General features: G+C 42.5%; 1 protein-coding gene across 1 annotated transcript in view; it reads left to right on the top strand.

Annotated features, from left to right (window-relative positions):
• lrrc38b (leucine rich repeat containing 38b) overlaps positions 1-12617 on the top strand; it is a 34913-nt gene extending 22296 nt beyond the window's left edge. Inside the window, exon 2 of the mRNA XM_067430984.1 lies at positions 10308-12617. Coding sequence (XP_067287085.1) covers positions 10308-10555 — 248 coding nt within the window. The 3' untranslated portion in view covers positions 10556-12617. The remainder of the gene's footprint in view (positions 1-10307) is intronic.
• Positions 12618-13280: the final 663 nt, after the last annotated feature.

A 13280-nucleotide genomic window follows, 5' to 3' on the forward strand; every position in this document is an offset into this window, starting at 1 on the left:
TTTATTTTACTGTGCTAACAGCAGAACATACAGAACAGCTCAACAACAGAACCTGGATTCACATTATCAAATGTTCACGCACCTGCAGCGTTTCTGACAAAAGAGAAAAACAGAATAAAATCATAAAAAGCCTACACTAAATAATTATCAAAATAAAATTAAAATACACTGAATCCGTTTAAAGAACCGGAAAAGTTTTTCGTCAAATAAAAATACCAGGCCTACCTCAATCCACATCTTGACTGGTTATTTTTTTTAAAGTAACACGTCTACATTTTGTGGGTTAGTCTGGAGCACAGCCTGTTGACCGTTAGACCTGCGGCAGAAAGCCTTGTTTATTTGACCATTCACCATGATGTCACAGCATTAATAGACCTTCTTCCGGGTGGCAAAAGCCAAAGTTTTCCTATGGCAATGCTAGTAAATTACTTGGAATTCAGACATATTTAACACGATTATTGAGGGACTGATTAACTAATTCAGCAGATAGCGATACATGAAATGCCTGACCTTGGTCTAGATGTAGCCCTAGTCTACTACCATCATTTTTAATTGAGCCTCAGCCTACCATTGAGTAGTTATTTTAGTGACTGTTGCTGTTTGTGTGACACCCTAAAGTATGTACACATTTTGGGTATTGTGATTTTTGAAAGAAAACGTTTATTTTCCATATACACTATTTTACCCTTTTTCTGCTTATATTTTATATGTAAAATGTCCAGTATAAATCATTGTTCTTTTGCAAAGTGAGATCGGGACTCTTATTTTGAAAGTGAGCGGAGGATTCGCAGAGGAGAATTGTGCGCCGTCGCCCTCACAATTGCTGGAGATTGTGCGCGACACACACGCATTCGCTTCTGTCTCCTCATTTCTCTTCCTGTTTTCACAGGTATTACTTTCTTTACAACAAAACTATATGCCCATGAGTCATTTAATTACTATGTGTATGCTGATGTTACAAAGGTATTGTGTATAAATGTCCTGATGTGTGAATATATTTAATGTGCGTAGAGCATCCGCCATTTTGTGAAATGCTCGCATGTGCTCGTGATATGTATTTAATTCACAGGCTCCAGTTACCAGGTTTATTCGTTCATTATTTCTTTAACCCTATTATATTTGTGGTTGGTTAGTCAGAGTTCATGTGTGGCACAAATGTCAATGCACTTCTTCAGTTAAATGTTTTAAACAGACATTTCTGTGCAAACGAATGTAATACAAATATTTCCTGCTTAATGCAGAAGGGAAAACTAATGTTACAGTAGCATGGTAGCAGATGTGATTATCAAAATCAGTAACTCAGATGTTAAATGTGTATGGTTTATATACAGTTACTTACATTTTCAGTCATGTGATGATTGTTTATGCATAAAATGCCTCTTAAATTGTTTGAGTAGATTTAAAGAAGTAAAGTGAAAAGCTCAAAAGTATGTTTGTGAAAAAAGAGGTAAAAAAAGGTAAATGTGAAATGTGCATTGTTTTAACAGAGGGAAAAATAATGACAGATGTACATTAAGGAAAAAAAGAAAATATTTTATTGATACAGTTTTATTGGTTTACAATGTAAAAAAAACATTGAATAAACAATTGCTGGAGATTGTGCGCGACACACACGCATTCGCTTCTGTCTCCTCATTTCTCTTCCTGTTTTCACAGGAATTTTCTAATCTGCAAACACGGCCCTCTGCACGGGGCCTGTAACAGATTTGTGGGGGCTCGTCCGGGATCGGCTCCAGATGCCAACGGAAGTCGATCCATAAAAACTGATCCTGAAGACCAACGGAGTGTGGACGCTGATGCAGTGGTCCATTAGGCGAGGGCGTCAGTGAGGAGAGGGGTCCATAAAGCTGGTGACTGCGCGAGTGGCTCGAGGGACTGTAGAAAAGGTCGTCATGGCTGATCGAGTTCGCAAAGGCCTGGTCTGGGACATCAGGAAAAGGCTACTCAACCTGTCCGCTGTTGAACTTTTCCAAGTCGCCAAAAGCATCGGTCCAATACCAGAACGGGACTTCTCCGAACTTGACGCTGAAGACCAAGAGGGCTGTCTTGAATACATCAATGCCTTCATGTACAGCACTCACCTGTTAGAATCAGAGGACAGAGGTATGACTGAACTTTTGGTTTTACAAGGGACTGTGGAGGCTGTTGTACAAGAGCATGGTGCTGCAGAGCCTTGTCATCGTCATGGTGAGGTTGAAAGTAATGTTGATGTTGATGTGTGCCCTGTACCTACTTCATATACACGCACCTCTACAGGTCACATGATCACTACAGACACTGTACATGTAGAACCACTTAAAACTACATCTGACTTGGGGAAAGCTAGAGGGTTAGACACAAATCCCAGCATCAGTCCTACTGACAGACATTCAGATTTTGAAGAGCTGAGCAGAAAACTCATTCAGTACCTTACACCACATACACAGTACTCCACCACTAGCCCACCCATGATACACAACAGTGACACGCCATTGAATAGTAGTAATGTGGAATGTACCTCACAGAGAACCACTGAAAAATTAGTCTCGTTACGAGACCTCTCCTGCCTGCAACGTCGTGAATTTAGGATACAGGGGGGGCAAATTGGTGACTATGCATCTGATATCACATACGCCAATGTGTGTCGACAGATTGACGATGGAGTTAAAGAGAATTTCAGTGAAGCTGAACTAGTCAGGGGAATATTACGTGCCATCAAACCAGGTAACTTCAAAGAAATGATTATGAATAAGGAAGATATGACAGTGGAAGAGCTTAAGAGATTCCTTCAGTCACACCTAGGGGACAAAAGCAGCACAGAGTTATTTCAGGAACTTATGTGTGCAAAACAGATGGAGACCGAAACCCCTCAACAGTTTCTCTACAGGGTAATAGGCCTTAAGCAGAAAATACTCTTTGCTATCAAACAGTCTAACACAGATGTGAGGTACAGCCCAGCCACAATCCAAGACGTGTTCCTTCATACTGTATATCAGGGCCTGGGGCACAAGTATAAAGATGTAAGGAGTGAGCTTAAACCTCTGCTGGCTGACCACAGTGTTACAGATGAAGCAATCGTGAGAAATGTGATGAAAATCACTAATGATGAAAATGAGCGAGCGAGAAGGTTGGGTCCAGTAACTCGTCCCAAGCAAAGCAATGCAAGCTCTGCCCAACTTGAAAATGAACCTGACAGAGGAGTAAAAGAGGTGCCTGGTCAGAAAATTAAAAACGACCCAATAATACAACTCACTGCTCGCATCGACGCACTCACCGGTATGGTAGATTCCATGCGCCAGTCAACACTAAGGCCACAACCTGAACATACGTGTCAATGTTTCGTGAGAGGTCACCCTCCACAGCGAGGAGCAAAACTCCGGGGTTGCCCCAAGTGTGTTGAAGCCGGACATCAGAACTGCACTCATTGTTTTCTCTGTGGCGAAGAGGGGCACCGGGCTCGAGGATGTCTCCGGAGACAAAGACCGCAGGGAAACGGAAAACGGCCACTGTCAAGGGACGACCAGTGACCGAGTTTCTTATGTCCCAAACCTCTGAGGATTCCATTTCGGCGGCCAAATCTGATTCCGTAAAATGTAAATCCCCAAGAGCATCTCCGTGCTGTAAAAACCAGACTCTCAGTGACACAGGATTGTATCAGCAATTTGACAGCCCATCGCCGCCCGGAACAAAAAAAGAAACTATTGTTAAATTGATAGGGAAGAAAGCACTGGCCCAGTGTAATCTCAATGGCCTCGCGGTGACCGCTTTACTTGATACCGGGGCTCAAGTAAGCATGATCGATCGAGTCTGGAAAGACAAATACTTACCCACTGTAGAAGTAAGGCCTCTTGTGGAGCTAATGGGAATGACAGAAAAGTTAGAAGTTTATGCCATCAATGGAGATCTAATACCCTTTGATGGGTGGGCTGTCATTACCGTCAACTTGCAAGGAAACGACAACCCCGACCTCTCAATTAATGTTCCTTTTCTGGTAAGCCACATCCCAATCGAGAGGCCGTTGCTCGGCTTTAATGTGGTGGAAGAGCTAATTCAGGGTCAACCAGAGCGTTTAGTTCCTACCTTAGTTTCATTGCTGTCCAGTACAATAGCAGTATCCAGTGAGAAAGCCCAGACCCTAGTTAGTTTTGTGCAGACTCCCGAGCACAGCGGACAGTGGGGACGGTTGAGAGTAAACCGAGACAGCGTTTTGATACCGGCAGGTCAGGTAGCATGGGTAAAGTGCAGGGTACCCCCCAAAATGGATCAGTCTTGCAAAATAGCCCTGTTTGAGCCAGATGAGGACAATGTGCAGTTGGAGCAGTTGGATATAGGTGAAGGACTTTTAGAATTCAAGAGCTCATACATTGCAGTCCCTATCGGCAATCACTCTACATGCGACATTACCCTGCCTCGCAACACAACCCTAGGGTACGTCCATCCTGTTGAGACGGTGCTGGAAGTGGACAGTTCTAAGGAAACAACGGCGAGTTGGAAGGTTCATGGTGCATCTGTGGCAACGATGGATGAAAGCCCAACCTTGTGGCACCCACCTGTCAGTCTCAATCATTTGGACGAGGATCAGCAAGCAGTGGTTAGGCAAATGCTGTACGAAGAGTCTGCATCCTTTGCTCGGGATGGAAATGATGTTGGCTGCATCCCGGGTCTCCAAATGTCCATCAATCTTAAAGATGACATTCCCGTACAACGTGCCTATTCCTCCATACCCAAGCCATTGTTCAAGGAGGTCAAAGACTACATCCAAGACCTTCTGGCAAAAGGGTGGATTGTAAAATCTAAATCCCCTTACTCTGCCCCAGTAGTATGTGTTCGTAAAAAGGATGGCTCACTGCGCTTGTGTGTGGACTATCGTCTCCTCAATCGGAAGACCGTACCAGACAGGCACCCCTTGCCGAGGATTCAAGACCTGATTGACACCCTGGGAGGGTATTCTTGGTTTAGCATCCTCGACCAGGGAAAAGCTTACCACCAGGGATTCATAGCCGAGGGATCGCGACACATGACCGCCTTTATCACTCCTTGGGGGCTATATGAGTGGGTGAGGATTCCATTCGGCCTGTCCAATGCACCTGCGGCATTCCAGCGCAGCATGGAGGAGATGCTGGACGACCTTCGAGATGAGTGCTGTGCTCCATATCTTGATGATGTGCTGTGCTATGCTCGGACATTTGAGGAACATGTAGGAGTAATCCAAAAAGTTCTTCAGACCCTTAGGCGCTATGGAGTAAAACTTAGGCCTGAGAAGTGTGAACTCTTCCGCCAAGAAGTCCGGTATGTGGGTCGCCTGGTGTCGGCTAAAGGAGTGAGAATAGATCCTCATGATCTTGAAGCAGTGATGGCACTCAAGAGTAACAGACCCCAGACAGTAGGAGAGGTCCGGAGACTCCTGGGATTCCTCGGATACTATCGGCCATTCTTACAAGACTTTTCACGTGTGGCTAAACCAATCTATGAATTACTCCAGACTCAGCCAGGGGCAACAGCAAATCAGTACAGTCAAAGGAAGAGAAAGGGGCCCCAGATGCCCTCTCGAACGCCAGTGGAATGGACAAGTGAGCACCAGAAAACACTCGACCAGCTGATTGACATGCTGGTGAATCCCCCTGTCTTGGCTTACCCAGATTTCAACCTCCCATTCGTGCTACACACTGATGCATCGGAAAGGGGCCTCGGGGCTATCCTTTATCAGCACCAGGATGGAGGTTTACGGGTAATCGCATACGGCTCCAGGACCCTTTCTCCAGCTGAAAAGAACTACCGACTCCACAGTGGGAAGCTGGAATTTCTGGCATTAAAGTGGGCGGTATGCGAGAAGTTTAGAGACTATTTGTTCTATGCCCCTCACTTTACCATTTACACTGACAATAACCCGTTGACCTATGTCATGAGCACTGCAAAACTGAATGCGGTAGGCCATCGTTGGGTGGGAGAACTGTCAGATTTTCGCTTTGATATTAAGCATCGACCTGGCAAAGCGAACATTGATGCAGACACGCTATCACGCCTTCCTCTTGACATGGAGAAATATGTCACAGAGTGCACAGAGGACCTGTCCCCAGAGGTGGTACGAGCAGTCTGGGATGGGACTCATGCCGCCAGGAAGAAGGATGTGGCTTGGGTTGCAGCACTCAGAATGGCCAACGCAGACATAGACCAATCCTCATCTACCCCCTTGTTGCCACCTGTAAGCAAGGTTGAACTCGCGAAAGCTCAAAGGGATGATCCAGTGATCTCTAAGATAATGGAGATGAAAGAGACAAATGAGGTGCCGGATGAAGACACTAGGAGAAGAGTGATTGGTCCAGCCAGGAAACTCTTGCGAGAGTGGAGCAAGCTATCGTTGGAAGATGGATGCCTGTATAGGCATGTGACTGGAAGGAAACAGCTGGTTTTGCCAACAAAGTATAGACAACTTGCTCTGGAGCAACTTCATGATAGGATGGGACATGTAGGCCAAGAAAGAGTAATCCACTTAATGAGAGAGAGGTTCTATTGGCCGCATATGAAGAGAGAAGTAGAGGAGTACATCACCAGAAGGTGCCCTTGCATCAAAGCAAAGAAACCAGTGACCCATGTTCGAGCGCCTATGGGGTGTATAACTTCCAGCTCGCCATTGGAACTTGTCTGCATCGATTATCTGCACCTGGAGCAGAGTCAGGGAGGATATGAGTATATATTAGTTGTCATTGATCATTTCACACGATTCGCTCAAGCTTACCCTACGAGAAATAAGTCCGGACGGACAGCGGCTGAGCGATTGTTCAATGATTACATCCCTCGCTTTGGCTACCCAGGAAAGCTACATCACGACCAGGGCAGAGAGTTTGAGAATGAGCTTTTCCGGAATCTCCGACAATTGGCTGGAGTGCGTCATTCGAGAACATCCCCATACCACCCTCAAGGGAACCCAGCTGAGAGATTTAACCGGACTCTTCTGCAGATGCTCCGAACAATGGCTGAGAAAGAGAAAGCAAAGTGGAAAGACCATCTACCCCAGATTGTACACGCCTACAACTGCACCCGTCACGAGTCAACTGGGTATTCCCCATTCTACCTGCTGTATGGACGTCATCCTCGCCTTCCTATTGACTTGATATTCGGACTAGTTGAGGAAGACGAGGTGCAAACACCCAGAGGATTTGCCGAACAGTGGGCAAGAAGGATGGGCGAGGCATACCAAATAGCGAGTGAGAACAGCAAGCAGGCAAGTGCACGAGGCAAAGCCCAGTACGACCTTAAAGTCAAAGGTGTTGTGTTAAGACCCGGAGACAGGGTATTGGTGAGGAATCTCAGTGAGCGTGGAGGTCCAGGAAAACTCAGACCATACTGGGAGAGAAACATCTACGTGGTTAAAGAGCAAGTGGCTGACAACCCAGTGTACAAGGTGAGCCCTGAGAACGGAGGTAAGAAGGGAACACGTACTCTACATCGAAACCTGCTCTTGTTGGTAAATGACTTACCTGTGGAAACTCCATCGGATCCTGGGAAACCTGTGAAACGGAAACAAAACGGACAAAGTGACAGAGAGACACAGATCAAGGAGCTTGCTTACCACGGTGGAGAAGAGGCTGATTCGGATGAGGATGACGCTGGAGAGTATTGGCTGAGGATTCCTTCAAGTTGGGCCGAACCTAGAAGGGAGAATACTTACCTGTCAAGTCCAGAACCAAATCAGGAGAATCCTCTGGTAGAAGTGGCACCACCAGCACCTGCAAGTGGAGAGCAAAATCAAAGACGCATGTCATTACAAGGGAGAGATACCCAAAGCAGTAGTCAGTCAGTGTATGAACCTGCTCAGTACCCCATATTCTCACCAATGAGTGAAGAAGACTGTGAAATCGAGAGTCTTCGGATGAGTGATGCAAGAGAATATCCTGAGGAAGAGGATCCGGTTATACTAAGACGCTCTGCACGGGAAAGAAAACCCAAGAGAATGTTCACATACGAGTCACTGGGTCAACCCTCAATACAACCCCAAACTGCACTCAACGGTGTAGCAGCTTATACACTACCATACTTACCGGTGTGGACAACACCTTATCCTGCACCACATTCCTTTCAAATTACACCTTACACTGACATAAACACATTTAGACCTTTCACATCTACAATTCCAGTATATTGAAAAGAAAAGGTGAAAGAGTATTGTGAGTTTCTGTAACTGGAGCCTGTTTCATTTTGTCAGGGAGGATGTGACACCCTAAAGTATGTACACATTTTGGGTATTGTGATTTTTGAAAGAAAACGTTTATTTTCCATATACACTATTTTACCCTTTTTCTGCTTATATTTTATATGTAAAATGTCCAGTATAAATCATTGTTCTTTTGCAAAGTGAGATCGGGACTCTTATTTTGAAAGTGAGCGGAGGATTCGCAGAGGAGAATTGTGCGCCGTCGCCCTCACAATTGCTGGAGATTGTGCGCGACACACACGCATTCGCTTCTGTCTCCTCATTTCTCTTCCTGTTTTCACAGGTATTACTTTCTTTACAACAAAACTATATGCCCATGAGTCATTTAATTACTATGTGTATGCTGATGTTACAAAGGTATTGTGTATAAATGTCCTGATGTGTGAATATATTTAATGTGCGTAGAGCATCCGCCATTTTGTGAAATGCTCGCATGTGCTCGTGATATGTATTTAATTCACAGGCTCCAGTTACCAGGTTTATTCGTTCATTATTTCTTTAACCCTATTATATTTGTGGTTGGTTAGTCAGAGTTCATGTGTGGCACAAATGTCAATGCACTTCTTCAGTTAAATGTTTTAAACAGACATTTCTGTGCAAACGAATGTAATACAAATATTTCCTGCTTAATGCAGAAGGGAAAACTAATGTTACAGTAGCATGGTAGCAGATGTGATTATCAAAATCAGTAACTCAGATGTTAAATGTGTATGGTTTATATACAGTTACTTACATTTTCAGTCATGTGATGATTGTTTATGCATAAAATGCCTCTTAAATTGTTTGAGTAGATTTAAAGAAGTAAAGTGAAAAGCTCAAAAGTATGTTTGTGAAAAAAGAGGTAAAAAAAGGTAAATGTGAAATGTGCATTGTTTTAACAGAGGGAAAAATAATGACAGATGTACATTAAGGAAAAAAAGAAAATATTTTATTGATACAGTTTTATTGGTTTACAATGTAAAAAAAACATTGAATAAACAATTGCTGGAGATTGTGCGCGACACACACGCATTCGCTTCTGTCTCCTCATTTCTCTTCCTGTTTTCACAGGAATTTTCTAATCTGCAAACACGGCCCTCTGCACGGGGCCTGTAACATTTGACTTACAATATGTTAGGCTCTGGTAGTTGGTCTATTTCCCTGTTATCTAACTAAAAAGGCTATGATTGTTTTCTGTTGTTCTGAGTCGGATCAGATGGCACAGACGGGAGCTTCTGACGGTCAAAAGGATAGCGCGCTGTAGACTATAGCACTACTCAGCTAACGTTAGGCATTCACTCAAACTAAACTTGCGGTAATGATCAATCCAATCCAAATCCTGCTACAACTGTTTTGCTTTTCCTGTTTCTTCCATTGACATATGATCAGTAGCCTACATGACACTAGAAGTTCTGTCTCTTCCTTGTATAATACTTTTACTTCAGGCAGTAACTGGCAATGAATTTGATCTTCAAAAGAGACCTTAAGTTTACTAATATTTGTCTCGAATTTCCACTGAAGATAATTATGCTCTGCTATGATTTTGTAGATGGACATTTTTGAGAATACTTCTCTGTAGCACTACTTTTGACGACGTCAACTCGCTTTAACCTCCTCACCCACAGGTCCTGCTGGATATATTTACTTTTTTTTTTTTAAGGAATACAAAATCGATACAGTCCTACACCTTTTGCTGTATATCTGACAGCGCTCTGGTCTGGTTTCAGACCAAAAATTCTGAGCCTAGAGCCCCGTGTCACATGATCCTTCAGAAATCATTCTAATGTGCTGATTTACAGCTTAAGAAACGTTTCTTTAACTTTAAATCTAGGCTGTTAAGCCACATTAAAACTTTCTGACTCGAAAATTAGAATGAGAAATTGTTTGAATTAACTACTTTCTTGCTCAATGTGCCCTTTTACCAATCTTATACTCCAGTCGTCCAACAGCCCATGCAGGAAAGTGCACAGTCAGATGAAGACCTACACTTGTGCTTTTAGGCCTAAATCTGTCTAAGCAACTGCTTTTCATAAAACTTTGTTTTATGGAAACTAAGTACATTAATCTAACTATTGTAATGTGGAGCCAATACAATACTTACTAAGATATGTATTATGTTTTTGTGTTTCTTAAACAGGCATAGAAGGTATGGAGTGCTCTTTGCCCACCGATGGACGCCGTGTGCCTCTCAGCCAGCTCTCCCAGGACAGTTTTCGGGAGTGCCAGATCACCCTCACCCTCACTGATTTCTTCATCATCATCTTCTCGGGCATCTCTGTCTCGGTGGCCGCCATCATGGCCAGCTTCTTCCTGGCATCCACCGTCCACTGTTTTCAGCGCTGGAGCAAGGGCGCTAAAGGAGACGAAGAGGAGAGCGAAGAATGAGAGGGGAGCCTGGACGACCTTCAGTATGATTCAGAGCTGCCAGTTCTTGACAGAGTTCAAACAAACAGCATGACTGAACAGACATCAGGTGGAACTTGAGCAGAAATAGCCTGATTGATAGTGGCAGCGCTAATAAAGTGACTAGTATGGATGCAGTAACCTCAGAATCCAAGGATATTTGGTATAAAAGTAAGCCTTAGTATGCAAACATCCAGGGATTTACTTGTTGAAGGAAATTCTTTGAGATCCTGTCCCGCAGTAGAGTCCTCAGTGTTGTTGAATACTGTTTTCCGTAGAGTTTCCCTTCATGTAGTCAATATAAAGTTAGCAGAATACAACTGTGCTACTTGTTGATTGTGCCAAATTAGCCAGGTAGGCAGCAATGGTTCAGACAAACACTGATGACGAAGAATAGCTATACAACGTCATGCTAGGTGAGTCAGAAGTCAAATGGTTCAGATTTATACAGCCGAGTATATGCGATGGAAGCCATTTTCTTTCAATTTTGAAAGGATGAGGAAATATAACATGAGCTTAGAGAGATTTTAGAAAGTATTACCTGAAATTGAACGTTTAGAATATAGCTTAATGTGAATAGCCGTGTCAAATGCAGCACTTTAAAATGGTTCTACCTAAGTTACACTTGCCCTCAAACCACCAGGTATACTGGTTAAGCCCAGATCTGCCAAAGAACGCTTCGACTGAGGGACTGAGGTTAATGTGTTTTGAAATATAGATTTATTTTTCGTTAAAGAAGATCTGTGATCTTAGCAAGATTACATTTATTTAGCGTAATTATGGTACTACTCACATATTTACCCTTAATGTGACTAAAGACAATATTTATGGGATAGAGATAAGTACATACTACAATTGTCATTGTATTATTCATGTCTTAAAGGTATATTTGAAAAAGGAATACAGTGGGCCTAAACAGTATTTGGACATTTAAGTCAAACTTATATAGTGTCATCGCAATACATAAAGGGTTAAACCAAGCAAAGCGCAAAATGTTACAAAAACGTGTGTTTAGTTTAACCCACATCCTCTCCTTGCGTCCTGTAACAAATCCTTCTCTTGTGGGTTAAAATGACCCAAAGCCCTAAATTATACTTTTTTTTTTGTCCAAAAAGCTTATATCATTACATTTTGATAATATTGTTTCTATTTTTAATGCATTTTAAGGGGATTTTATGTACCTTTAAATGACTTTATCAACATTTTATTTATAAATAATTTAATTTATTTTCTTTCAACTTAAATTTAAAAATAACTCTCCAATACATGTATAGCCTAGCCTAGAAATATAGACGCACCCTAGCGGCAGCCAATTTAATTTGCCCGCAAGTGTCGTCTAGGAACTCTCAATACCCTTCTGAGCTGTATTCCTCACAATCTGGATGGCCCAATCACATCGTGTATAGAGTCGGCGGGCGGGGCCATAATGACGACGGCCGAGTTGCGTTTGCGTGCTTCTAGTAAACACAGAAACTGGCGAACGGCGGCGGTCATTTGAATCAGCTCTGACCGCGACTCTGGAAGACTTGGAGTTAAGCTTTTCTCTGAGAAAAGAACAAAGAGCGGCACTGAAGTCATTCTTAAAAAGGGAAGATGTGTTCGGAGTTTAGCCGACCGGATACGGCGAATATTTAATCAGTCAGCGAGCTCTGCTTCACCTTCATGTTGCTCTGGTTGGTGGAAGCGCTATCCTATCGCGTGCAGAGGGAGTTTGAAAGACAACCGTTTATCCCGCCCCTCGGATTGAGCCCTGTCTATGGTGAGTTTCCAGACCAAACATCTTGATATGGGTCGGGCTTGTCAGGCTATGTATAGCCAGTTCAAATTAGCTCAAAATATCTCACATTGGGTCAAGTTGGGTGCCTCTGCCAACCTCTTGTGGAAAAAAATGATAATATAACATGATATTTCATGACTCTTGCCACTAGATGGCTTTACTGTATAGCTCTATGTGGAGCAAATGTGCTATTCCACTGGGTCCTAAATCAGTTCTTGAGTTTCTCTCTTCAGTATGAATTCAGATAAATGTGTAGAAATTGTAAAACTTTTTTTTTTTTAGTTTACTTTTAATTTTGAGCATTATTTTGTTTTAACTGAAGCATTCCTCCCATTCCATTGATTCCTAAAGGATTCAAATTGACCCACGAGGGAAGGATTTGTTACCTTTTTTTATTACAACCACTAAACCACATAAACTCCTTGAATCAAGTAAAAAAAGCTTTATTTTTGGTTCAAGTGTGACAAAAGTCCTAAGATACTGGACCACTCTGATGAACACTCAATAAAAAGAAATAAAAAATGTTTTTAGGTCAAAGTCACCCGAAGGAATGATGAGGAATGAAAAACAATAATTCATTAAAAAAAAAAATTTATTTGTTTATTTATGAAGATTTAAATTACATTTATACAGAATAAAAATAAAATAGAAAAAATGGTGGAAAAAAGCAATTGCTAAAAATTGCAGAAAAGGGAAGTATGTTAGTATGTTGTAAGTGTCCAAATATGTTTTGAGGTCACTGTACATTCATGTGTCTTCAGATTGCTGTCTTGTGTCTGTCAACTAAAAATAATAATACAGTGTATAACTAAATGGCATACATTTCTGTTCATGATGTCAATTCCATCAATACTGTCTATTCCATGAATATTATTTTGTCAGGAGACCGTATGGGGTAAACGATTTTCGAATGTCAGAAAAAGACATTTG

The sequence above is a fragment of the Pseudorasbora parva genome, chromosome 22 (assembly GCF_024679245.1).
Source record: "Pseudorasbora parva isolate DD20220531a chromosome 22, ASM2467924v1, whole genome shotgun sequence".
In the NCBI taxonomy this organism is placed as follows: Eukaryota; Metazoa; Chordata; class Actinopteri; order Cypriniformes; family Gobionidae; genus Pseudorasbora; species Pseudorasbora parva.